General features: G+C 43.3%; 1 protein-coding gene across 1 annotated transcript in view; it reads right to left on the bottom strand.

Moving 5' to 3' along the window:
* Positions 1 to 10,450, bottom strand: part of ANXA5 (annexin A5) — a 33,390-nt gene extending 22,940 nt beyond the window's left edge. Inside the window, exons 1-2 of the mRNA XM_019962196.2 lie at positions 9,991 to 10,450; positions 9,772 to 9,819 (exon numbers count right to left, since the gene is read on the bottom strand). Coding sequence (XP_019817755.2) covers positions 9,772 to 9,780 — 9 coding nt within the window. The 5' untranslated portion in view covers positions 9,781 to 9,819; positions 9,991 to 10,450. The remainder of the gene's footprint in view (positions 1 to 9,771; positions 9,820 to 9,990) is intronic.
* Positions 10,451 to 24,946: the final 14,496 nt, after the last annotated feature.

Raw genomic sequence — 24,946 nt, 5'->3', positions numbered from 1 at the left:
GACAGAACTGTGCAAGAGTGGAGACAGAAGGACTGGCTTAAAAATGACTAAACAGAAGAAGCTTAAACAGACCTGACTGAAGTCAGGAGCAGGGGAGATGGAAAGGAAACGGCAGCTGGGCCAGGAAAAAGGAGAAGGAAACCATTTGGGATGACTTGCTTTTTGAAAAGGGAAGAGGATGGCTGGTCCTGCCTTTCTCCACAAACTGAACCAACAGCAGGCTTGTCAGTTGCTGGGGCACATCAGCAGTAACTGGAGCTGTGTGTGGCGCCTGTCACCAAAGACAATACTAATGGAATGGAAAGAAGAGCCAGAGGACAGGGGAAAGTCATCGACAATCAGAAGAGCAGATAATATCAGCGAGAGCAGCAATGAGCTCAGAGCTTCACGGGGTCCTCTCAGTGAAACCCCATTTCACATATGAAGAAACACGCTGGCTTAGAAGGATTTGGCAGGTCACTCAAGTGACCGGCAAGCAAACAAGCAGGAGAGCTGGGATGGAACACAGGCCATGGGACTGTGGGCTCTTGACTAGGATGCTACTCAGCCTCCCAAAGGCAAAAAGATAAAATCCAAAGGTGATGGAAGAGAAGCCAAAGCAAGGAAAGGAAGAAAAGGCAGTGTGCAAACAGGGCGTGAGCCACGTGAGAGAGAAGGTCGGAAAGGGTCTACTGGGTCTGGCAACCAGGAGGTCTCTGGTGGTGGTGAAAGTCTGGCTGAAGGACACCAACGACTGAATTGAGAGGCAGAGCATCTCTGTGAACTCCCATCCTACAAACAGGTGGGTTTTTTTTTTTTTTTTAATATATATGTATTTTTAAAAAACACTTTAAAAAGTACTTTATCCAGTTTACAGGCTCTGAAGAAGCTGCCAGTAGAAAGAGAAGTTAAAAATACAGAAGAGATTAAGAACAGGAGACAGGAGGGGTTTGCCTTAAAAAAGACAGACATTTGACCCATGATCCTGAAGAAAATGAGGTGAAGAATAGAAAAAAGAGACAGGGGTGTTTCCTCACGTCTTAGCTACTGTGAAGGAGAAATAACTGCTGGTGGTATTTCTGAGAGTTTTCTAGAAACTGGGGAACACTCTTGCTACATTCCACTTGATCAGTCATCGTGAAAGCCACGCAGCAGTAGTAAGGGGCCAGCTGTGAATCACAGGACATGAGTCACACAGACAGAACCCTTGCTTGGACAGTCGTGACCAGCTCCATCCCCCCCCTCGCCCACACCAAACCGTCTATGTTGGGCCAACGGGACTCTGAGTGACTCATAGAGGGCTTACCCTGCTTCCTAGCACTGCTGCTAGCCTCAAGTTCCAGACGCACACCTTCCCCAGATGAATTCCAAGGGCAAGCAGCCACTGTTCCCTGTACCTGTCCTCAGTTCACCTCATTTACCCTGATTCTCTGCCACCAGTGCCATAACCAAGGGAATTATCATATATGCTTAGACAATAGGTGGCCAAAACATGTAATTCACTCTGCTAACTCTAAACTTCAAAATTACCCATTCTTCTAGGTCTATAATTTTGTGGGCTTTGTTTTTTGTTTGCTCTAAATGAAAAAGTTCTTTACCTTCAAAGTGTAGGTATGCAAAATAAAATGAATAAAATTAAACCAAAACACAAGTGGAGGGTTGCTTTTCTAGAATTTAAGACACAAGAAAATAATACAGAAATACCCCTTCAAATTTAAAGATGAGAAAACATTCAGCTGGGTCTGGAACACTTTAAACTGAAGGCACAGAGGAGAACTAAACTCTCTTCAAGTCTGTCATCTAGTTCTATGAAATCAATACCTAAACACCTACCAACCATTCCACATAGTATTAATTGAGCCAGAAATCATTAAGCAAAGCCCTGTAGCTGAGCAGCTGTACAGTGGGTTTTAAGTATGGTTCTTCTGAGGCTCAGGTTTTGCAAAAAGCCTTCTGGAGGCCACCAAGAAAGGGCAAGGGTGGAAGGCCAAGGGCAGAGTCCTGCCTTTCCTCTCGAGTCAGAGCAGCTTAGGTCTCATCTAACAGACAAAGTACAGAGCAGGCCCATTAATATTTCCTGTGATAATGGGACTCAGAGATCAGCAGAGGGAAAAAAAAACTGAAAATTACTGTACTGAGAAGGAAATGAGATAAGCAAGAAAAGAGGGAAAAGCCAGGCAGCATGATCATGATTTGAGACACAAAGTAAATTAATATCAGAAAAAAGCAGAATCTCCAAGAGTAGTGAGAGGTACAGGACAAACACCTATCACGAGGGCTCAGAAACAAGATATCAAGCCCTTATCTTCGCCATTATGCAATGCCATCAAAACAGGTAAAAACTACAATTCAAAGTCTCAAATTCAAACTATCGCTACTATTAAGTTTCATGTAGCTTCCTTTCCCTTTCATGCTCCTTTTTGTTTCCTTCCATTTTGTCTAGTTTTTCAACTACCTTTGACCTTTGAATGTTGCTGCTGCTGCTGCTGCTGCTAAGTCGCTTCAGTCATGTCCGACTCTGTGCGACCCCACAGATGGCAGCCCACCAGGCTCCTCCGTCCCTGGGATTCTCCAGGCAAGAACACTGGAGTGGGTTGCCATTTCCTTCTCCAATGCAGGAAAGGGAAAAGGGAAAGTGACACGACTCTTAGTGACCCCATGGACTGCAGCCTACTAGACTCCTCCATCCATGGGATTTTCCAGGCAAGAATACTGGAGTGGGGTGCCAGTGCCTTCTCCGCTTTGAATGTTAGGTGTAAGTAAAAAAAGCATCTCTATAAAGTAGTTTACACTCAGCGGTAAAGAATCCGCCTGAAATGGAGGAGGTGCAGGTTTGATACCTGGGTTGGGAAGACACCTGAGGCAGGCATGACAACCCACCCCAGTATTCTTGCCTGGAGAATCCCATGGACAGAAGAGCTGGCGGGCTACAGTCCATGGGACTGCCAAGAGTCAGGCACAACTGAAGCAACTGGGCCCACATGCACACACAGGAGAAGAAAAGGTTTAGTAACTTAATAAAGATTTTGTCAATATAAGTCGGACTTCTGTTGTATTTCTTTAATGCACCTATGGCTACCGCCTTGCTAATTATAAGAATGCCTTCCCTTGGCAAATACTAATAAAATGGAAAGTTTAACTGTCTATGAATAATGGTGATATGTTTGAATCAGTTAAGTGAGCAAATTCATTAACCTCTGATGAAGGGGCTATTATATCTAGTTGTTCAATGGGCCATTTTGCACACAGCACATGAATACCTATTTTACTAACCAATTCATTCTCACCAAAGCTTCGGAAAATAATCAAGTTTATAGATTTCTCATATTAGAGAAGAGTGTACATGGATTCACAACTTCCTTTTGCATTGAAACAAGAGACAGAAAACAGAGGTAGAAAATAAGCTTCAAATCTTTAGTTGCAAGAAGAGATAAATAATACATAAACAAAGGGATGACCTATAGAGATGAAAGATTATAGTCCACGGAATTCTCCAGGCCAGAATACTGAGTGGGTAGTTTTTCTCTTCTCCGGGGGATCTTCTCAACCCAGGGACGGAACCCAGGTCTCCCACATTGCAGGAGGGATTCTCTATCAGCTGAGCCACAAGGGATGCCCAAAAATACTAGAGTGGGTAGCCTATCCGTTCTCCAGCGGATCTTCCGGACTCAGGAATCAAACCAGGGTCTCCTGCACCGCAGGTGGATTCTTTAACAGATAAACTATCAGGGAAGCCCTTATACATAAACAAACGGATGACCTATAGAGATGAAAGAGGGTAAAATCATATACACCCACTACACAACCTAAATATTTTATAAAGAACTCAAGGTAAACAAATCTACGAACTGTTTTTCTCTCACCTCAAACCTGCATTCCTTTCTCAAAAGAAAAACACAATCTACCACTTCATCAAGCAAGCCACTCATCTTGAAGGGTGGTGGCCCTTCACTAACCCCCATTCATTCATGCATCTGATTTGCCCACTCTCTCCTACAGTCCCCTCCTACCCAAAGTCCCAGCTACTGCCTAGGTTAAAATCTTAAAATTTCACAGTGGTTACAGCAACAGATCCCCAAGTAGCCGTCCAGCCTCCCCTCCCCTCCTCAACTCCCACACCACCATCCGGGCATGACCCTGGGGGCCATCTTCGTTAATTCAAACCTGACCGTGGCACAGCCCAGCCTCTGACTCTACGATAGCCCCCCACTCCCTACAGAATGGCCCATGTTAACTCTGGCTCCTGGACAGCCTCTCCAGTACCCTTTCCTAAGGCAGGCTCCATCACCCCACCTGCCAGCCCCTTCAATCCAGCAGAACCAGACTGCCTGCAGCGCTGGGCCCTACCTCCCAAACTCCTCTAAAGCCCTGAGCATGTGCTTTTGCTCTTATTGCCTCAATGTATCATGCCTTTCCTCTTTTGTCCCCTATGACTCACACCAGCTAAGGAACCTCCGTTTCCTCTTCTGTGAAACGGAAACAGTAATACTTATTTCCAAAACTGTACAGTGAGCACCAAACACAAAGGACAATGGCAGCTTTGTATCAATAAATCTCAGTTCCATTCTTTATATATCCCGCTTCTAAGAATAGGCACAGAGGAGGAACTCAAAAGCTTCAAATGTTCACAAATATATGCATGAATGGCAAAGTAAAGACAACAGTTAGGAACTGGAGTCCAAAGAAAACAACACCGACTGGAATATGCACTCCTTTCAAATAATCAACTGCTTATAGATTTACATATTCTACAAACCAATAGACGTGTCCATAAAACACAAAGCAAAGGTGTTAGGAGCACTAATTTGTGTTTTAAAAAAATCAACGGATATATTTGTGAAGTTTTAGAATAGTACATAGGTTATATGAATAAATTTTATTTCAGAACTAGAACTCTAACTTGCCACCTGTGTCAAAGGGACACTAGTTCAACATAAGAGAATTAGGTTTACTGAACAACAAACAACAAATTGCTTTGCCAACAAAGGTCGGTATAGTCAAGCTATGGTTTTTCCAGTGGTCATGTATGGATGTGAGAGTTGGACCATAAAGAAGGCTGAGTGCTGAAGAAGTGCTGCTTTTGAACTGAGGTGCTACAGAAGACTCTTGAGAGTCCCTTGGACTGCAAGGAGATCAAACCAGTCAATCCTAAAGGAGATCAACTCTGAATATTCATTGGAAGGACTGATACAGAAGCTGAAGCTCCAATACTTGAGCCACCTGATGCGAAGAGCTGACTCACTGGAAAAGACCTTGATGCTGGGAAAGACTGAGGGCAGGAGGAGAAGGGGTGACAGAGAATGAGATGGTTGGATGGCATCACCAACTCAACGGACATGAGTTTGACCAAACTCCAGTAAATAGTGAAGGACAGGGAGGCCTGGCATGCTGCAGTCCATAGAGTCACAGAGTCGGACATAACTTAGCAACTGAACAACAAAAATGACTTGCTTAGTGGCTTGCAAAGCTGTCAAACAGCTTGGGATTGAGTTCTTTCTCAGCATCCAAAATGAAGACCAGAGTCAAAGGAATTAGGAACTGAGAGAGACTAACCCAAAGCAGCAGAGGCTATGGGTAAACAGGTAAGCTAGCCTAAGAACCACCAAGGGAGTAACTACAGAGAGATTTGACCTTAAAGTGAATGGCATGAAAAAAGGCACTCAAAATCCAGCCAGCTCCTCTGGAATGAAGGTCATTTCAAATTTCTCCATTTCCATTGATAGTGCTTGCTCTGCACAGGGCCTTTGTCAACTATCACTGAGCAAAGATGTCAAGCCAACCAAAACAATTTCTTATTCAAATCTTGGAGAGCTTAAACGTGAATCAGGCTGATAACTATGATGTTCATGAAGCTTCCAGCCAAAAAGTATACAGCCTCCTTTTGCTTCATGATATTCCTAATGCCCTGAAGATATTAACTCTTTGTAAACAACATTATAAATAAAACTAAGTTTAGACAGTCAAAAATCTAACTTTTTAAAGTTTCATTATCTTAAAAGATAGCTAAATGACATAAAAAGCTTAAGTTGAATTAAAATGTATTGTATGGATCATTTGTCTATGAAATAGAGCCAACTCTTGATTTTCCAAACCAAGGACACAGAAGTACACAGTGTAATTTTAAATACTTAAATAAATTAGAATATCTATGAAGGAATTTGGTTCTAGCTAAATACCAAGATTTAAAAAAACTTGTGTAAGCAAGTAAAGCCAGAGGAAAGAAATAGGTCAGGACTCTATTTAAGAAATCCAACCCAAAATATGGCATATCAGATTAAAGAGATGACCCTAAAACATAATGAAAAATTCACTTTTATAATCAGAAGTTGATGGTTGAGAGGAAAAAAGGTGAGAAAACATTAAAAAATACTTACTATATACAGTAATTCAGGCAATTTTAACAGCTCTTTGGTTATTCCTAAGTAAATGTCTTCAACCAGCTTGTACCCAAAGTTAACACAGTAGATTATGTGACTGATCCAATAATCATAATTTATTATTCATTTGGCACTTTATGTGAAAATAACACGAATGCTGTGGTTTCAAACCATATAAATATAAAACCATCCAAATGAATAGTTTCAAACATAAAAAAGAAAAAGTAAATATTACCCAGGTATTGTTTACACACAGGCACATTTGTAATTTATATTCGTCTTGTATGTCATGAGAAGTTTACAGTTATCCAGTGTGCTCTCTTTGAGAAAAACTGGGAAGCCTCAGGACAGACCACTTCTCGCCTGTAACAGTTAAACGGCTGAATCTCAAATATTTCAATACTAACGGACAAGGATTAGGACCAGAAAGAGGTAGTAGTAGTAGTAGCTGCCCCACAAATGCCTCTAACTCCACATGCATTTATCTAACATCACGTCACTTTTTAAAATTTTTATTTATTTTTTAATTGAAGGATAATTGCTTTTTGTTGTTTTCTGTCAAACCTCAACATGAATCAGCCACAGGTATACATATGCTCTGTATCAGCCCACCCTCTAGGTTGATACAGAGCCATACAGCAATTCCCATTGGCTGCCTATTTTACACATGGTAATATAAGCTTCCATGACGCTCTCCACACGTCTCACCCTCCCCTCCCCTGTCCCTGTGTCCACAGCTCTATTCTCTATGTCTGCGTCTCTACGGCTGCCCTGCAAATAAACTCATCAGACATCTTTCCAGATTCCATATATATGTATTAGCATGCAATATTTATCTTTCTCTTTCTGATTTACTTCACTCTGTATAATAAGCTCTAGGTTCATCCACCTCATTAGAACTGACTCAAATGTGTTCCTTTTCATGGCCGAGTAGTATTCCACTGTGTATACATCATGTCATTTTTTAAGTAGTTTCCAACATTTGCTACAGCTCTGTCTCCCTACACTGACATCATTAGGGTAAAATTTAACTAAAAGGGGGGCATTGATATGAATTATATTAATGTTATTAATATAAATATACACAAGAGTATAAAATATCCCTAGTATTTGTTTACATAAAAAAAGAAACTCCAGGGTATCTGTCAAAGACTCATCAATACTATCTGTCAAAGATCTATCAATACTGTTTTTCTTAATAAAACAGTCATGACATTCATTTATGTATGTGATAACTGATTCCTGGGTATCTGCTGTTATCTGCAGGGTGGTCTCAATATTAAGTAAAAAGAGAAAACCATTGGTATGGAAGATTTAGTTCATAACCGTGAAGCATTACTACTGTGGGAGGATGAATTTTCATTTTTCAGTAAATAAGAGACACTCACATTTAATAATACATTTTAAATTGCCAGAATGTGCACCTCCTCAACTCAGGCATGATTCCATTACTCTACAGATGGCCACAGAGTGGAGGCCTCTGGTTCCCAAATCACACATCAACAAATGGAACTACCATGGAAACTGTTTGAAACCTAACACTGAAGTACTTCAGCTTTCCTACAATTACGTCAGAGCCCAAAGGAAATTTTAGACAGTTAAAGTGCAATTCCCAGAGAAGGCAATGGCAACCCACTCCAGTGTTCTTGCCTGGAGAATCCCAGGGATGGGGGAGCCTGGTGGGCTGCTGTCTACGGGGTCCCACAGAGTCAGACACGACTGAAGCGACTTAGCAGCAGCAGCAGCAGCAAAGTGCAATTCCATAATGTGCACATTCTGCACACCATCAAATGTTAAGTACAAAGCCAACAAAACTCCCATCTTAAATATTCTAACAAACTATTTCACTTCCATGGTTTCCAAGGATAGTAACAAAGTTACTGTAAAATTCAACACTGTATTTCTTAACATTACTTGTAACTTTTATGATAACTAAACACTGACTTGGCTAGAAAACAGTCCTGTTATATTGTAATAGAGATCACATAACAAAATTCTATAATACAAGTCACCAATCTCCCAGGTTTTGCATATACAAAGGCTTTTACATTATTTTTACATTATTTTTAATTAATGTAATTACAATAATATTCTTTGCAATTATTAATATCCACATTTGGAAAAATATGTTCATTTATGCTATTTTGGGTAAGGAGTCTACATAATTAAAGGCATTGATTGGAAAACTTCAGGAATCACTGGGTAATCTTACAAAAGAGATAAGAGAAACAGCCGAATGAGCTAAAATAAAGAGAATTATTCTCTGATGCTTGCGAAATCATCATTTACATCGACACCAGCATATCAAGATAGGAAAAATAATTCTCAGCGAAGTTAATCCCATATAAAAGTATCCTCTATATGGTTAAGAATCTAAACCAAAGTTTCCACTTGAAGTAATATGAGAATTGGTTTGCTGTAATTCTTAAGTGCAAAAGAGGAAGAATGGAAGTACTGTATAAATTTAATAAAATTACTAACTTCTTTTAATCCTCCCATTTTCTCTTGGAGAAGACTATGAAAACTTTCAATTTTGGTAAGTCGATCTGATTTTTTTTTTAAGTGAACTATACATGAAAGAGGGCATTGTTTGAGCAGTTTAAACACTTGTTTAAATAAAAGTTTCTGGACTCTTAACAAGCCAGTTAGATCGATGAGCTCTGTGAAATTAGTTTCGGGGTGGAGCTGTCTTAAGTATCGATTTTTTTATTCACTGTATATTGAAGACTGTATGACACAGTCTTTAGACGACTTTCTCTTCCCTACACTTTTGATAAATGTATGCACAGCAAAGAAAGCAATATTATTAGGTAATCAAATTCTGAAACAGTCCCAAGGCAGATTCAATTCAGAACTCGTTGCACGAGTTCGTTACTTAGGAAAAGCAGCTCTTTGGTTTAATCTTTTGGCATGGGGCCGGGTGGAATCAGTTCCTTTGGGTGAGGCTAGGTTGAGCAATAGGAAAAAGCTCCACTACAACTCTACTAGAAAAAGCCAACGCCCACCCCTAGTATTGAAGTACAAAAAAGTTACAGAAAATAAAGTCAAAAGAAAAAAGAAATGCGTTCGCATCACATGGCCAGTGAGCTGCATTTGCTTTGGTTCTAACTTCAGCAACTCTGAGCTTTCTGAAAGGCTCCCTTTCACACATTTACTCACGAAAAAAAAGCGCACAAAAATCCGGCCACGTCACCGGCGGCTGCGCCCGCGGGCTGCAGCGCCGGGTGGGAGCAGGTTCCGGTGGACTTTTCCCAGTCAGGGGAGCAAAGGGGGAACGAAACGGGAATAGAAGATTTCCCGCAGGCAGATTCAGTTTACTCCTAAACTTTTCTGACTTTCCAACAAATTCTGGAACTCCTGAGCAGTTTACAAAGTTGGTAAATCCGAGCGCTGCGCGGGGACGCACGGCCCTTACCTGTGCCATGGCGCCTGCCCAGGTCAGGAGAAGGTGAGCGACACAGGACTGCAACAGAAGAAAAAGACCGCGGCTTCAGCGGGCCAGACACCTCCTCGAGGCGCCCAGACAGTCCCCCGGCACCCCGTCCTCCCCACAACCGGAGACCGCTGTCGGCCCAGCGGCCGCGCCCGTCCGGCGCCCCCGCTCCCTCTGCGGGCGCGGCGAGCGTTCACTCACCCAGACCCGAACTGCGGGGAGAGCGACGGGGCGCGCAGAGCCGGCGAGGGTGAGCGGAGGACGCCGCGGCAGCTGCTTGCTGGCTGCTCCAGGCAACGGAAACACAGCGGCTCGGTCGGGCCCCGCCCGGCCCAGCCCAGCCCTGCCGGGCGCTCCCCGCACCGCCCCTGCGCGCCCCCGACCGCCTCGGGCCTCAGTGCGCCTGCGTGGGGCGCGGCTGCTCCCAGTCCTCACAGCCTGGGTGGAGCCCGGCCGCCGCTGCTTTGAAACCCGGAGGGGGTTCGGCTCCGCAGGGCACCGGGGAAAGTCTGGCCTTCGTGCAGCGAGGAGGCCGTCGGGAACAGTGTAGGACTCCGAGTTTGGCGTGGGGGATGTTCCTCCGCTCCGTGGCCGCAGGAACGTGGGCCTCACCCAGTGCTCGGACGTCACGGTGCATGCGCATCTTTTTGGAAGACCAGACAGTCACTGCCGTCTAGAAGATTGCGTCTTTGACCACGGTCTAAAATTCCCAAGTTTATTTTTGTTTAAAAAAACATAAAAAGTGTCACTGCTTGCTTGTTAGATAGCCATGTCTTTTATTTGGTGTCTTACTTGGGAAATTTCAAAACCTCCGCCTGGGGTCAGTTTCTATGCTCAGAATCAGCCTGCTGCTGCTGCTGCTACGTCGCTTCAGCCGTGTCCGACTCTGTGCGACCCCACAGACGGCAGCCCACCAGGCTCCGTCATCCCTGGGATTCTCCAGGCAAGAACACTGGAGTGGGTTGCCATTTCCTTCTCCAATGCAGGAAAGTGAAAGTGAAATCGCTCAGTCCTGTCCGACTCTTAGCGACCCCCATGGACTGCAGCCCACCAGGCTCCTCCGCCCATGGGATTTTCCAGGCAAGAGTACTGGAGTGGGGTGCCATTGCCTTCGAGAACCAGCCTAGAACCTTCAAATAACTTAAATTTGGGCTATTTCCTATTATTAATTAAACGTAAAATATATGAATATCTGTTGGGGGCGGTGGTGGACAGAGACAAAGACAGACACGAAAGGATACTGTAGTAGGCTGATGCAGAGAAGGCAGACACCAAGACCGTGCCTTTCTCAGACTCGCAGGCCTCGGGGAGGGGAGACACTGGAGTGGGCTCCAGGAGGCAAGAGCACAGAGCTTGCAACTCTAGACACAGTAATGTGTTCTAGGATCAGAAGAGCAAAGTCCTGTGGCGATACAAGATAGATAAGAAGCTAGTCTGCTTTGGGGAATAAAGAGGTTTTTCTCATAAATTATTAATAAATGTAGAACTAGTGTGGTTCTTTGTATGGATAAAACTTCTCTCTCTCTCTCTCTCTCTCTCTCCCTCTCCTCTTTCAGCTTGCCTTTCCTCTTCCCTGGAAGCCTCTTCTCAGGCAGCCCAGCGTCTCTACAGTGGCCTCACGCTGCCTAATTTGAACCTCTCCCTGAGCACTGTAGACAGGTGCAGGAGTGTGAAGGCAGCCCTGCGTTCTGCATCTATATCTCCGCAGTAATGCTTTTCATTTTACTGAACTTCACCAAGAGGAGCTCCTTCAGCGAGGCCTGCAGCATTCTCTTCTCACACATTCACTTATTTAAAGTCCTTTTCCTTATGGTCTTTCTCACTTTCTACTGTGAAAATAATGGAATGCCACCAGACCTCAGTGATTCTGTTCTTAACAATGTTGTTGATTTTATAGAATGATGCCTATTGTAGGTTAACAATTTGCTCTGTGTCCTGCAGCTAAATAATGATAGAGTCAGTGAATTATTAAACAGTATTTTGATATATATACTCAGTTGGTATTTCTTTCACTTTCGGCCACGTGTATCTATTCAACTCCTACTCTGGATCAGGCATAGTCCTAGGCACTGGGGGTAGGATGATGCAATAAATGAAACAAAGTGCCTGCCCTCACAGGTCATACATTCTGTGCAGGAGACAGACGATAAAATAATACTTATGTCCAGTATGAAGTTTTCTATAAGGAAAATAAAGTGGGGCTGGGGAATCAGGCTGAAGGGAGCATTGTTTTGCAAAGGTGATCTGAGGAGTTTCTGAGAGACTTGACAAGAAACCTGGATTGATATCATATTTGACAACAATTTACTAGGCATCTGTAGAAAAGGTCTACATAAGAATCTAGCCCTTAGTATTATAGACAGAGCATGAATACAGATACTACAATGGAACAACAAACTAAATTTTAAGAGATATATAAAGCACAATCAAAATGCAGTTGGTGTCAGAAGTCCGGTTCAGTCACTCAGTCATGTCCGACTCTGTGTGGTAAAAGCTCAAACTACTGCACAATTGTACTCATCTCACACGCTAACAAAGTAATGCTCAAAATTCTCCAAACCAGGCTTCAACAGTACATGAAATGTGAACTTCCAGCTGTTCAAGCTGGTTTTAGAAAAGGCAGAGGAACCAGAGATCAAATTGCCAACATCCACTCTATTATCAAAAAAGCAAGAGACTTCCAGAAGAACATCTATTTCTGCTTTATTGACTATGCCAAAGCCTTTGACTATGTGAATCACCACAAACTGTGGAAAATTCTGAAAGAGATGGGAATACCAGACCGCCTGACCTGCCTCTTGAGAAATCTGTATGTAGGTCAAGAAGCAACAGTTAGAACTGGACATGGAACAACAGACTAGTTCCAAACAGGGAAAGGAGTACATCAAGGCTGTATATTGTCACCCTGCTTATTTAACTTCTATGCAGAGCACATCATGAGAAACGCTGGGCTAGAAGAAGTACAAGCTAGAATCAAGATTGCCGGGAGAAATATCAATAACCTCAGATATGCAGATGACACCACCCTTATGGCAGAAAGTGAAGAAGAACTAAAAAGAGCCTCTTGATGAAAGTGAAAGAGGAGAGTGAAAAAGTTGGCTTAAAGCTCAACATTCAAACTAAGATCGTGGCATCTGGTCCCATCATTTCATGGCAAATAGATGGGGAAACAGTGGAAATAGTGGCTGACTTTCTTTTGGGGGGCTCCAAAATCACTGTAGATAGTGACTGTAGCCATGAAATTAAAAGACGCTTACTCCTTGGAAGAAAAGTTACGACCAACCTAGACAGCACATTAAAAAGCAAAGACATTACTTTGCCAACAAAGGTCCCTCTAGTCAAACCTATGTTTTTCCAGTAGTCATGTATGGATGTGAGACTTGGACTATAAAGTTGAGCACCACAGAATTGATGCTTTTGAACTGTGGTGTTGGAGAAGACTCTTGAGAGTCCCTTGAACTGCAAGGAGATCCATCCAGTCCATTCTAAAGGAGATCAGTCCTGGGTGTTCACTGGAGGGACTGATGTTGAAGCTGAAACGGAAATACTTTGGCCACCTGATGGGAAGAGCTGACTCATTTGAAAAGACCCTGATGCTGGGTAAAATTGAGGGCAGGAGGAGAAGGGGATGACAGAGGATGAGATGGTTGGATGGCATCACTGACACAATGGACATGGGTTTGGGTAGGCTCTGGGAGTTGGTGATGGACAGGGAGCCCTGGCATGCTGCGGTTCATGGAGTCGCAAAGAGTCGGACACAACTGAGCGACTGAATTGAACTGAACTGAACTGAATCTGTAAAAATGCCTAGCAAAGGTGTTCCTCCTTTGAAAAACCGGGTAATTCTCAGCCCCTAACCTGATGGTTCAGATGCCCCCCTTCGCATTTATAACAAATGAATCTCTGATGGTCCTACTGCTCCCCTGCAGCATGACCCATCCTATCTGCAGATGATCCCTCAGACCTGACAGGCCCCAACTCTCCAGGGCTAACCTGATGCTTCCTGGTTCCCTCCTACCCTTCTGCACTGGAGTCTCCCACCAGTGGCCTCCATCACATACAGCTATAGGAGACTCCCACGCTCTACCCTCCTCTCAATATGCAGGCCCCCGCAGGCCCCATGTGCTGGGGCCAAAGGCATCAGAAGCAACATCTCAACCTGAACTCAAGCCCCCTGCCTGGCCTCATCTTGTCCATCCCTGAACTTTCTGGGTGAGAGAGGAGGGGAGGGCACATTGTTCTGCAGATTCTACCCCATCCATTTTCACCATCACTTTTCTCTCCCAGAAGTGATACTGAACATAGCCAGCATTCTAGTGGCTCCCCAATCTTTCCCTTTATATTTGAAGTGGTTGTAACGTCTCCTGGGGAAACAGGTCCAGAGAAACATCCTGAGCCAACAATGTGAAATTATTAGGAGACTTCTTCATTTTCCTCTTATTGAGATCCACATGCTCACCAAAAACTAAAAGCAGAGACTCCTCGGGAGATTTTTAGCTTCAGAAGTCCTTCCACTGCTTTTATTCAAAACAATATTTGTGTTTATTCAGTAAAAGCTAAGTCAATTTCCTTAGCAGGAGACTGGAATGTAGGTCTTAGGTAAATAATTATGTAAAAAAGATTCTTAAAGGAATCTTTCAGGCAGAATGTGTAATTAAGCCTGGTTAAATCTTCAGAGAAATTAGTAAAAAGAACCACAGAAGTACTCAGCATATTTATAAATGGACAAGCATCCTGTCCCTCTTGCTCATTGCTAAATCCCCAGCACCTAGCACAGTGCCCTTAGCACTTAGTACCTACTGAGTGACAGTTTGGTGAATGTTTCGAATAAATGAGTGAATGGCTGAATGAATCCACTGTGGTGTTGGTTATTAACTGCAAGCTGGTGATATTCAGAAAGATGAGGAAAACAAGGAAAAAAGTTAAAAGGAAACCTTGTAAGTGAGAATTTTGCCAGTGGAATAAATATATTGTCAGACTGGGATTCTGAATTCTGGAGAGGACTCATCTCCGGGTGGGTGAAGTTTTGTTTCATGATCTTATTCATGTGTGGCTTCAGACAATGATTTGATTTTTCCTAATTTGGAGTGGTGGTTAGGATCACATGTGTTAACTTTTTTAAAGTTTAAAAATAACAGAAGTGCTGGTTTCAACTTCTGATTACTCTTCCTCCTTCCAAAACCTCTTACCACTAAACCCCACCCTCATCTATTCCATGCTGATGATTCAGTCCCTACCCGTCTCCCTCAGAATCCCAAATTAAATCCCTATGAATCCACTGCTCCACTGAGGCAGGCTTTACCTATCAACAGACAGCTTCTCAGCACTGGCCCCCTATACCCAGCCCACCCCCACTTCTAGGGTCAGTGTTAAGTCCTCTCAGCACTGGTTTCTTTATCTGAACTTTATCTTCATTCATTCAATGACTTTATTTTGTGTTACATCCTGTCATTGGCACTAAGGATACAGTAATTTACATTGGAAAAAAAAAAAAAGAATCTAATTATAGTGCTCCGTCTAACATTAAATGGAGATGACACAGCAGAATCTTGTTAACTTTAGGGTAGGAGGCAAGAGAAGAAAGTAGGCTTGAAACAAGGAAAGCTTTGCAAGGTGGGTATGTTTGTGTGATTAGGGGGCTGAGGGGGTTGTCCTTCCCAGAAGTCAGCCTAACAGAGATATTAAGGCACATGATGGATGGAAGCAGAGTTCCTTCTTTCCCCTTCATGCAGTCTGACTATTTGGATGAGATGGGCATGAGGGCTCACTGTGTCACACCCCGAACACTGCTATCCTCTCCACGGTTCCTCCTCTAATACCTTACTTACTATTTCTCACCCCAGCGGCTCCCTCCTGTCCTCCACGTTTTCTTACCATTCCAATCATAAATCTGCTAGTGTTCTCAGGCTTCACCCACCGCTAGCCTCTCTTTCCACCCAGGCTGCTGTCCATCCTTTCTCCTGCTTTGTTTCTTCTCCATTCTACCTACGGCCTGTTGACTGCCCCCCCACCATCTTGTCACTTTCCTTCAGTCTGCCTACTCTCTTCACACGTCCTGCTGACCACTATCCCACCGTCATACGCCCCTATCAACGCTGAAAGCTCAGCTTCTCTGTACACCAGTGCCAAATCAAATCTCAGAGACAGAGTTTTGGGTGAAGTTCAGTTCAGTTCAGTCACTCAGTTGTGTCTAACTCTTTGCGACCCCAAAGACTGTAGCACGCCAGGCCTCCCTGTCCATCACCAGGTCCTGGAGTCCACCCAAACCCAAGTCCATCGAGTCGGTAATGCCATCCAACCATCTCATCCTTTGTTGTCCCCTTCTCCTCCCACCTTTAATCTTTCCCAGCATCAGGGTCTTTTCCACTGAGTCAGTTCTTTGCATCAGGTGGCCAAAGTATTGGAGTTTCAGCTTCAGGATCAGTCTTTCCTATGAATATTCAGGATTGATTTCCTTTAGGATGGACTGGTTGGATCTTCTTCCAAGGGACTCTCAAGAGTCCTCTTCAACACCACAGTTCAAAAGCATCAATTCTTTGGTACTCAGCCTTCTTTATGGTCCAACTCTCACATCCATACATGACTACTGGTAAAACCATAGCTTTGACTAGACAGACCTTTGGGTGAAGTAGAAAAAGATAGATCTATTGCCTCCCGAGGCAAAGGGGGACATAGCAGGCTCCTGCCCTCAAAACCATATGTTTGGGGAAAACAGTGCCAACTTTTATAGTAATTGTTCAAAGAGGGCGTGATCAGCTCATGGGCATTTTTTAAATGTATTGCTATATGGCTATGCTCGGTCTTCAGTGCTCCCTGTGGGCCTTCTCTAGTTGCGGTGAGCAGGGACTACCATCTAGTTGCAGAGGGCAGTCTTCCCATTATGGCTGCCCCTCCCGTTGCAGGACAGAGGCTCTAGGGGCGTGGGCTCAGTAGTTGTGGAGTAGGGGCTTAGCCACTCTGTGGCATGTGCAGTCTTCCAGGATCAGGGATGGAACCCATGACCCGTGAGTTGGCAGGTAGATTCTTAACCACTAGAGCACCAAGGAAGCCCATGTGAACATTCTTCAGAAGAATGAGGTGGTAAGTAGGAGTCCACATCATCAACCTTCAGGTCCAACTAGTCTGGGGTTTCACATGCTTGTGGCAGCATAGCATCATGAATCATTAACTTCTTCTACCTGGAGAGGGTTTAAATATCTGCAAAATAGCTCAGAGATACTGTGTGTCTCCACTGATGGGGAAATAGGACCTTGCCCCCGTTGCTCTTGACTGTTTCTCCTTGCCCTCTCATTCTCTCCCTTCCCTAATGAAGAACTACTTGAATCTGCCCATTGGAACTCAGGGAAGGTCATGAAGACTGCATGAAGGCTGTTTCCTATAATCAAAGAAATGGGAGACACGAAGGCCCCGCCCAGGAGCCCCACAGGGTATCACTATATGCATGCTGCTGAGCACAGTTAGACACAACAAAATCACACAATAGATCAGCGAAAAAACCAGTTTGGAGGCATCAGTCTCAACTGGGCCCTCAGCTTTAACGTGTCCCTGCTTGGGCCTCTCTCTTACCATCCCGCATCATATTTGATCTTCAGTGCTCTCCTTTACACCCTCGCCCTCACCCTTTCTCCCAGCAGATGATCTTAATTCCTACTCTGCAAGTCTACTTGCCCTAAATTCTCACCCTACACCTACAAACGCATCTTGGCCCATACCCATTCTTACCTCCTCATTCACGGGTGAGAGGACCCTCTTCCTATTTGTTCTAAGATTTAAAGTTCATTCTCCAGGACTGTAATCTTATTTCCACCTATATTTAAATCTTTTCCTTTCACTAGCTTCTTCTCAGGCTAAATTAACAAAGCTGTTTAAATCAGGACTCTCTTAGTTGCAATTGACAGAAATCCAAGTCAAGCTACTACTACTATTACTACTAAGTTGCTCAGTCGTGTCCGACTCTGTGTAACCCCATAGACGGCAGCCCACCAGGCTTCTCCGTCTATGGGATTCTCCAGGCAAGAACACTGGAGTGGGTAGCCATTTCCTTCTCCAATGCATGCAAGTGAAAAGTGAAAGTGAAGTCGCTCAGTCGTGTCTGACTCTTAGCCACCGCATGGACTGCAGCCTACCAGGCTCCTCCCTCCATGGGATTTTCCGGGCAACAGTACTAGAGTGGGGTCCAACTCAAGCTAGTTTAGGTAAAAAGGCAGAGAGCTAAGAACTTGTCATTAGTCATACTTCAAGGTTTTGGGAAGTGAGTGCAAGTTTCAACTTTATGGAATCAGTATCCTTCCTTCCTTCCCACATCAATTCATAGAAGTTAAAACAGAAAAAAAAAAGAAAGATGAAGAAGAAACGTCAGTAAAGGGAAAGTATGACTGATCACACATTCTTAGCTCTCTCTGTTTCATTTTCCTGTCTCAGAGACCAGCTTTGTTTTTGTGGCAAAATATGGCTACAAGAAATAATAGTTCAGCATTAAACAGAGCCCTAGCTCCTCCTCAAGGAACACACAACAATCTGCTACATATCTTTGAGATCTGCAGGAAATAAAGCCCCACCCAAGAGGAGGATAGAAGGAGGCTCCTGACTTCCTTTGCTGACTTCAATCTACTAAAGCTTGGCCTCTGTTGACCTATGCCCCAATTCTATGCTGAATTCTCCTCTGCTCAAGCCCGTTCATGACTATGTATGTAACCTTAGCTTAAAATTTCCCCAATCTTGCTGTTCAAGGAAACACTGCTTCGCTGCTTTGGAGAGATCTTCCGGTGTTCTCTTTACTTGCTCCGTGTGTATGTGTGTGTGTGTGTGTGTGTGTGTGTGCCTGCTCAGTCACAACTCTGCGATCCCATGGATTGTAGCCCGCCAGGCTCCTCTGTCAGGAATAGTAGCCATACCAAAGTACCCTTCCACATCTTCATCTGCAGCTCAGACCTCTCTCCTGTGCTCTAGGCTCACATAGCTACTTGCTTGCTTCTCATGTTTCAGCCAGGATGGGCCATAGATAAAACCAACACATCCAAACCAAATTCATCATTTTTCCTCCAAGATTTTTTCACATTCCCTGTTCTGGTTAAAGAATCCCCTGTTAACCAGTCACTCGTGATGAATCCAGGCAATGCTTCTGGGTTCTTCACTTTCCCTAACCAGCCCTGCCACCACCACATTTAAGGTGGTAGATTCTAATAACGCCCTTCCTGTCTTGCCCTGGCTCACTTCTACTCATTTGCTACAGCAATCATTTTCTACTGACCTCTTAGTTTCTCTTCTCTCTAATTTGTCTTCTAAATGCAAATCTGATTGTGTTACTCCATGCCGAAAATCAATAGATTCTTTGCAAATCCAAATTCCTTCTAGGAAACATTCCAAATTCTCTAGCAGGAAGTACAAAGGCCTTCCAGAAAATTTTCTCCAACTTTACTGACACTCTCTATTTTTTTTGCTAATGAACTACTTAAAACTCCATCTTTTGCATTTACCTCCTCTGCCTGCTTCAAACACACTCCCTTACATTCTCTTAGCTCTCCTGGTGAGTTCCTATTCCTCCTCAGGGCCCACTGTTGAGCATCTTCTCAATTTTTTCTCTTAAGACTCTTCTTACGGGCTTCCCTGGTGGCTCAGTGGTAAAGAATTCACCTGTCAGTGCAGGAGACATGGGTTCTATCTCTGATCGGGGAAGACCCCACACGTCATGGAGCAACTAAGCCTGTGAAAGTGAAAGTTGAGTCTGACTCTTTGCAACCCCATGGACTATACAGTCCATGGAATTCTCCAGGCCAGAATACTGGAATGGGTAGTCTTTCTCTTCTCCAGGGGATCTTCCCAGTCCAGGGATTGAACCCAGGTCTCCAGCATTGTGGACGGATTCTTTACCAGCTGAGCTACAAGGGAAGCCCAAGACTACTGGAGTGGGTAGCCTATCCCTTCGCAAGTAGATCTTCCCGACCCAGGAATCGAACCAGGATGTCTTGCATTGCAGGTGGATTCTTTACCAACTGAGCTATCAGGGAGTCCCAACTAAGCCTGTGGACCGCAACTCCTGAGCCTGTGCTCCAGAGCCGGGAACTGCAGCTGCTGAGCCCACACGCTGCAGCCACTGAAACCTGTGCACCTGGAGTCTGTGCTAGGCAGCAAGAGCAGCCACCGCGGTGAGAAGCCTGCACACCACGACTAGAGCGCACCTCAACGGGCCACAGCTAGAGAAAGCCCGAGCACAGCGACGAAGACCAAGTAAAGCCACAAACAAATAAAAGACTTCTCTGGCCCTGTGTCCCAACACCTTGATGGCAACCTCATCTGGCTAAGCTGCTCCTGAATTCCTGACCGACAGAAATGAGGAAATAAAAAGCATTTACTGCTGTAAGCCAGCAAGGTTGTTTCGGGATAATTTGTGACAGAGCAATAGAAAACCAACTGAAACAGTTTACTTGCAGAGGTCGACATGAATGAAATTCTAGACCCAAGTTTCAAGTGCAGGGGCTTGGTCTTCCTAACTCAGTCCTCAGGGGTCTAAACAATACCAACCAACCGCCTTTTATTTCTCCAGTTTCTTTTTGAAACATAGTAAAACTAATTATGGGTTAGTAGTGGATTAACTACTTAATGCTCATACAGTAATATGCAAAGTAAGAGTTCAAAATTCTATTATTATTATTTAATATGTCCTTAAAGACTCAGGATGGAAATTAAGAGAACATTAATATATTTTGTTTTTCTTTTCTTTTTTGGCCACACCACTTGGCTTGCAGGATCTTAGTTCTTCAACCAGGGATGGAACCCGGGCTGTTGGCTGTGAGAGTGCGGTGTTCTAACCTGTAGACCAGCAGGGAATTCCCAGGACATTCTTGTTTGACATTCAAGCATCTATTTTCAGTAATCAGATTCTATAGGATACAGAGAATCTAATTCCCGTATTTTAGATAATCAGCTAGGGATGTAATTTTAAAAAATTGATGTATAGGTGCTGTACAGTATAATACTGGCATACAATATTGGTGTACAATATAGTGATTCATAATTTTTAAGGGTTATATTCCATGTATAATTAATATATTGGTTATATTCCACATGTTATATAACATGCCCTTATAGCTTATTTTACACAGAATAGCTTGCATCTCTAATCCCCTCCCTGCTCGCCCCTCCCCACTTCCTCTTGTCACTGGTCACCACCAGTCTGTTCTGAGTTAGGGATGTAACTTTGATTTCATGAAGAACACACTCCACTGTAACACTCTTTCTATACAATTAGTTTGCATTTTAAAGACTGGTGTGTAGGAACAACTGAAATGATCATCAAAATGAGAATAAATAAATAAACTGTGGTATATTCATATAATAAGATGGTATTCAGCAGTAAAAAAAGAACACAACAACAGGGAATAGTCTCAAATATGTGTTGAGCAAAAGAAAAAGAGGCAGAACAAAAGAAAGATTCTATCTGATCCCACTTATATGAAGTTTGGGAACATGAAAACTAAGCTAAGGTGATAGAAATCAAGAGTAGTTTTCTGTAGGATTGAAGCTATTAACAACTGAAAGAGGAAAAAAAAAAAAAAATCTGGAAAGGACCGAAAGGTTCTGTATCTTGATTTTATTATAATTACATGGGTGCAAATACTTATCAAAAATCACAATTTACTTATGTTCATTTTACTGTATGTCATCTTTAGCTCAATCTTAAAAAGATGTTAAAAAAAAATAGTGCATAACACCAAAACAAAATCATGTTTCCCTTTTGAAAGGATAACCTCTCTTTCAGAAGGAGAAAACTGGGAATTCAGAAACCAAATACGAAGAGCTTTCACATCACGCAAGTGGAACAAAGTAAATATTTCCAAATATTTTCCCAAATACTACCTTTGAGAAAAGGAAACCCCAGCCCCTGAGCCACGATAAATACCCACTGGTTCTCAGCTGAGTTGGGTGGGGAAATCAGCATTCAACTCTCTTCACTTTGGACAGGCTCTGTCCAAATATTAATAGCACTCTGCAAGACAGGGACGCTCCACGCAGCAGAAAACCCCAGAAAAAAAACTGGAGGCAGAACAAAGTAGTTAGGGTAGAGGGCAGGGCGCCATGTGTGACTCATCGTGCAGGAATCCCTTAAGGATGGAGGAGGAGGGCTTTGGGCAGAGAAAAGAGACGAAGAAGGAAAATATATTGACAAGGGCTTCACAGTTGCGGACTGGGGCTGCCTGAGAGACAGGTGGGATGGCTATGGAAGAGGAACTGAGCACTGGACGCTGAGCCCAGACTCGGGAGAGCTGGGCCTTCAGGGGAGCAATTAGGAACAAGGGCACCTCGCTCCGCTCTATGCTGGAAGGCAGGAAAAGGCAAAAACAGGAAGCTTGCCAAGGCAGAAAAGGACCACGTTACGGGAAAACCTCTTTTTAAGAAACTGGTGGTGGTCGTGGTGGTGGTTTCCTCCCTAAGTCTGTCTGGACTCTTGCAACCCCAAGAACTGTAATCCACCAGGCTCCTCTGTCCATGAGATTTTCCAGGCAAGAATACTGGAGTAGGTTGCCATGCCTTCCCAGGAGATCTTCCCCACCCATGGATTAAACTGGTATCTCTTATGTCTCCTGCATTGGTAGGCAGATTCTTTGCCATTAGCGCCACCTGGGAAGCCTTCACATATACTACAAATGTTCCTAACTTGCTTCAGTTCAGTTCAGTCACTCAGTCGTGTCCAACTCTTTGCGACCCCATGGACTGCAACACGCCAGGCCTCCCTGTCCATCACCAACTCCTGGAGCTTACTCAAACTCATGTCCATCAAATTGGTGATGCCATCCAACTATCTCATGCTTGGTTGTCCCCTTCTCCTCCCACCTTTAATCCAGCATCAAGATCTTTTCCAATGAGTCAGCTCTTCTCATCAGGTGGCCAAAGTATTGAAGTTTCAGCTTCAACATCAGTCCTTTCAATGAGCACCCAGGACTGATCTCCTATAGGATGGACTGGTTGGATCTCCTTGCAGTCCAAGGGACCTCAAGAGTCTTCTCCAACACCACAGTTCAAAAGCATCAAAATTCTTTGGTGCTCAGCTTTCTTCACAGTCCAACTCTCACATCCATACATGATTGCTGGAAAAACCATAGGCTTGACTAGATGGACCTTTGTTGGCAAAGTAATGTCTCTGCTTTTTAATATGCTGTCTAGGTTGGTCATAGCTTTTCTTCTAAGGAGCAATTGTCTTTTAATTTCATGGCTGCATTCACCATCTGCAATGATTTTGGAGCCCCCCAAAATAAAGTCTGACACTGTTTTCCCATATATTTGCCATTAAATGATGGGATCAGATGCCACAATCTTAGTTTTCTGAATGTTGAGCTTTAAGCCAACTTTTTCACTCTCTTCCTTCACTTTCATCAAGAGGCTCTTGAGTTCTTCACTTTCTGCCATAAGGGTGGTATCATCTGCATATCTGAGGTTATTGATATTTCTCCCAGCAATTTTGATCCCAGCTTGTGCTTCATCTAGCCCAGCATTTCTCATGGTGTACTCTGCATATAAGTTAAATAAGCAGGGTGACAATATACAGCCTTAATGTACTCCTTTCCCTATTTGGAACCAGTTTGTTGTTTTATGTCCAGTTCTAACTGTTGCTTCCTGACCTGCATACAGATTTCTCAAGAGGCAGGTCAGGTGGTCTGGTATTCGCATCTCTTTAGGAATTTTCCACAGTTTGCTGTGATCCACACCGTCAAAGTCTTTGGCATAGTCATTAAAGTAGAAGTAGAAGTTTTTCTGGAACTCTCTCGCTTTTTCAATAATTTAGCAGATGTTAGCAATTTGATCTCCAGTTCCTCTGCCTTTTCTAAAACCAACTTGAACAGCTAGAAGTTCACGGTTCATGTACTATTGAAGCTTGGCTTGGAGAATTTTGAGCAACACTGCCGTCTGCTCATATTTAAAAATAAAACAATTTTTAAAAACTGCCTGGAATAGACTATCCATACCTGTATGGCAATCTGATTTGGTTTTTCATTGTTTCTTTTATTTATTTTTTAATTTCTAAAAAAATTTATTTATGATTAATTGCAGGATAATTTCCTTACAGTGTTGTGTTGGTTTCTGACATACAACAACATGAATCAGTCATAGGTGTATATATATGTCCCTTCCCTCTTGAACCTCCTTCCCACCTCCCATCTTTTCACTGTTTCTTTGCTTTTATTTTCGTCTGGCTTCCCACAGAGGACTCAACCACACTCTCACCAAGAAAGTAAAAGTTGGGCTGCTAATTAACTTCTTTTACAGACCTGCCTGCAACTAATCCTCCTATTGTCATCACCTCCTACACCCTTATTCTAATAGTTCTAAGTATTCCTGGGATTCTGTAGTTCACATCAGCCTTCTTCGCTTTCCTTACTGCCAGCTTTGGCTCAATTGTTAAGTCAGTTTTCCCACTGGTCCACCTACTTTAGTTTCCAACATTCCATTGCTGTCATATCCTCTGTTTACAACTATTTCATTTTTTGCCTTCATAAGTTCATGGCTTTTATTAATAAAGAAAAAGCTCTTTACCGTTAATTTTATGTAATTTGGGGAGAGAGAAAACATGTGGTTACTCTGCCATATTTTAACCAGAAATCTTGAAATTGCTTCTTTCTTGTGTGCTGAGGACTGCAGCTCATTTATCATGACAGTCTGGAGTCTAGCCTATTGCCTGGCATAAAATAGAAGTTCAATAAGAAAGTAAGAGTCTATTAAGTGAATACACAGGTAACACGGTAACTTTCTTGAAATAGTAACCAATGTTTTGCTTTGTTTTTCTCTCTAGTATTTCATTTCCCCTTTTCAGCTAGGTCAATATGTTATCTAGGTTCCAGGGAATGCATAGGACAACAGAAAGAAAATTCTGCCTGGATTTTGAATTTCAAATATTTATGTCTTTAGGAAAATTCAAAGCACTTATGGCATAAACAAAATATTGGGACAGAAAGTTGTGAAGTATACCTCTATCTCGCCTTTAAAACTGAAAATCGATCCAAAAGATAGTCAGATCCTAGTTCTAGGGAGGCACCAAAGCCCTACAGAAAAAATAAATAGCATGCCCAGGCAGTGGGGATCATTTCTTCCCTCTGGGCTGGCTTAGGATCCCCAGAAAGTTTCCTTTGCATTCAAGGGTGAAAACAAAGTAGACAGAGAAAGC

Source organism: Bos indicus, chromosome 6 (assembly GCF_029378745.1).
Source record: "Bos indicus isolate NIAB-ARS_2022 breed Sahiwal x Tharparkar chromosome 6, NIAB-ARS_B.indTharparkar_mat_pri_1.0, whole genome shotgun sequence".
Lineage (NCBI taxonomy): Eukaryota > Metazoa > Chordata > Mammalia > Artiodactyla > Bovidae > Bos > Bos indicus.
This window is presented reverse-complemented; position numbering and strand designations above follow the sequence as displayed.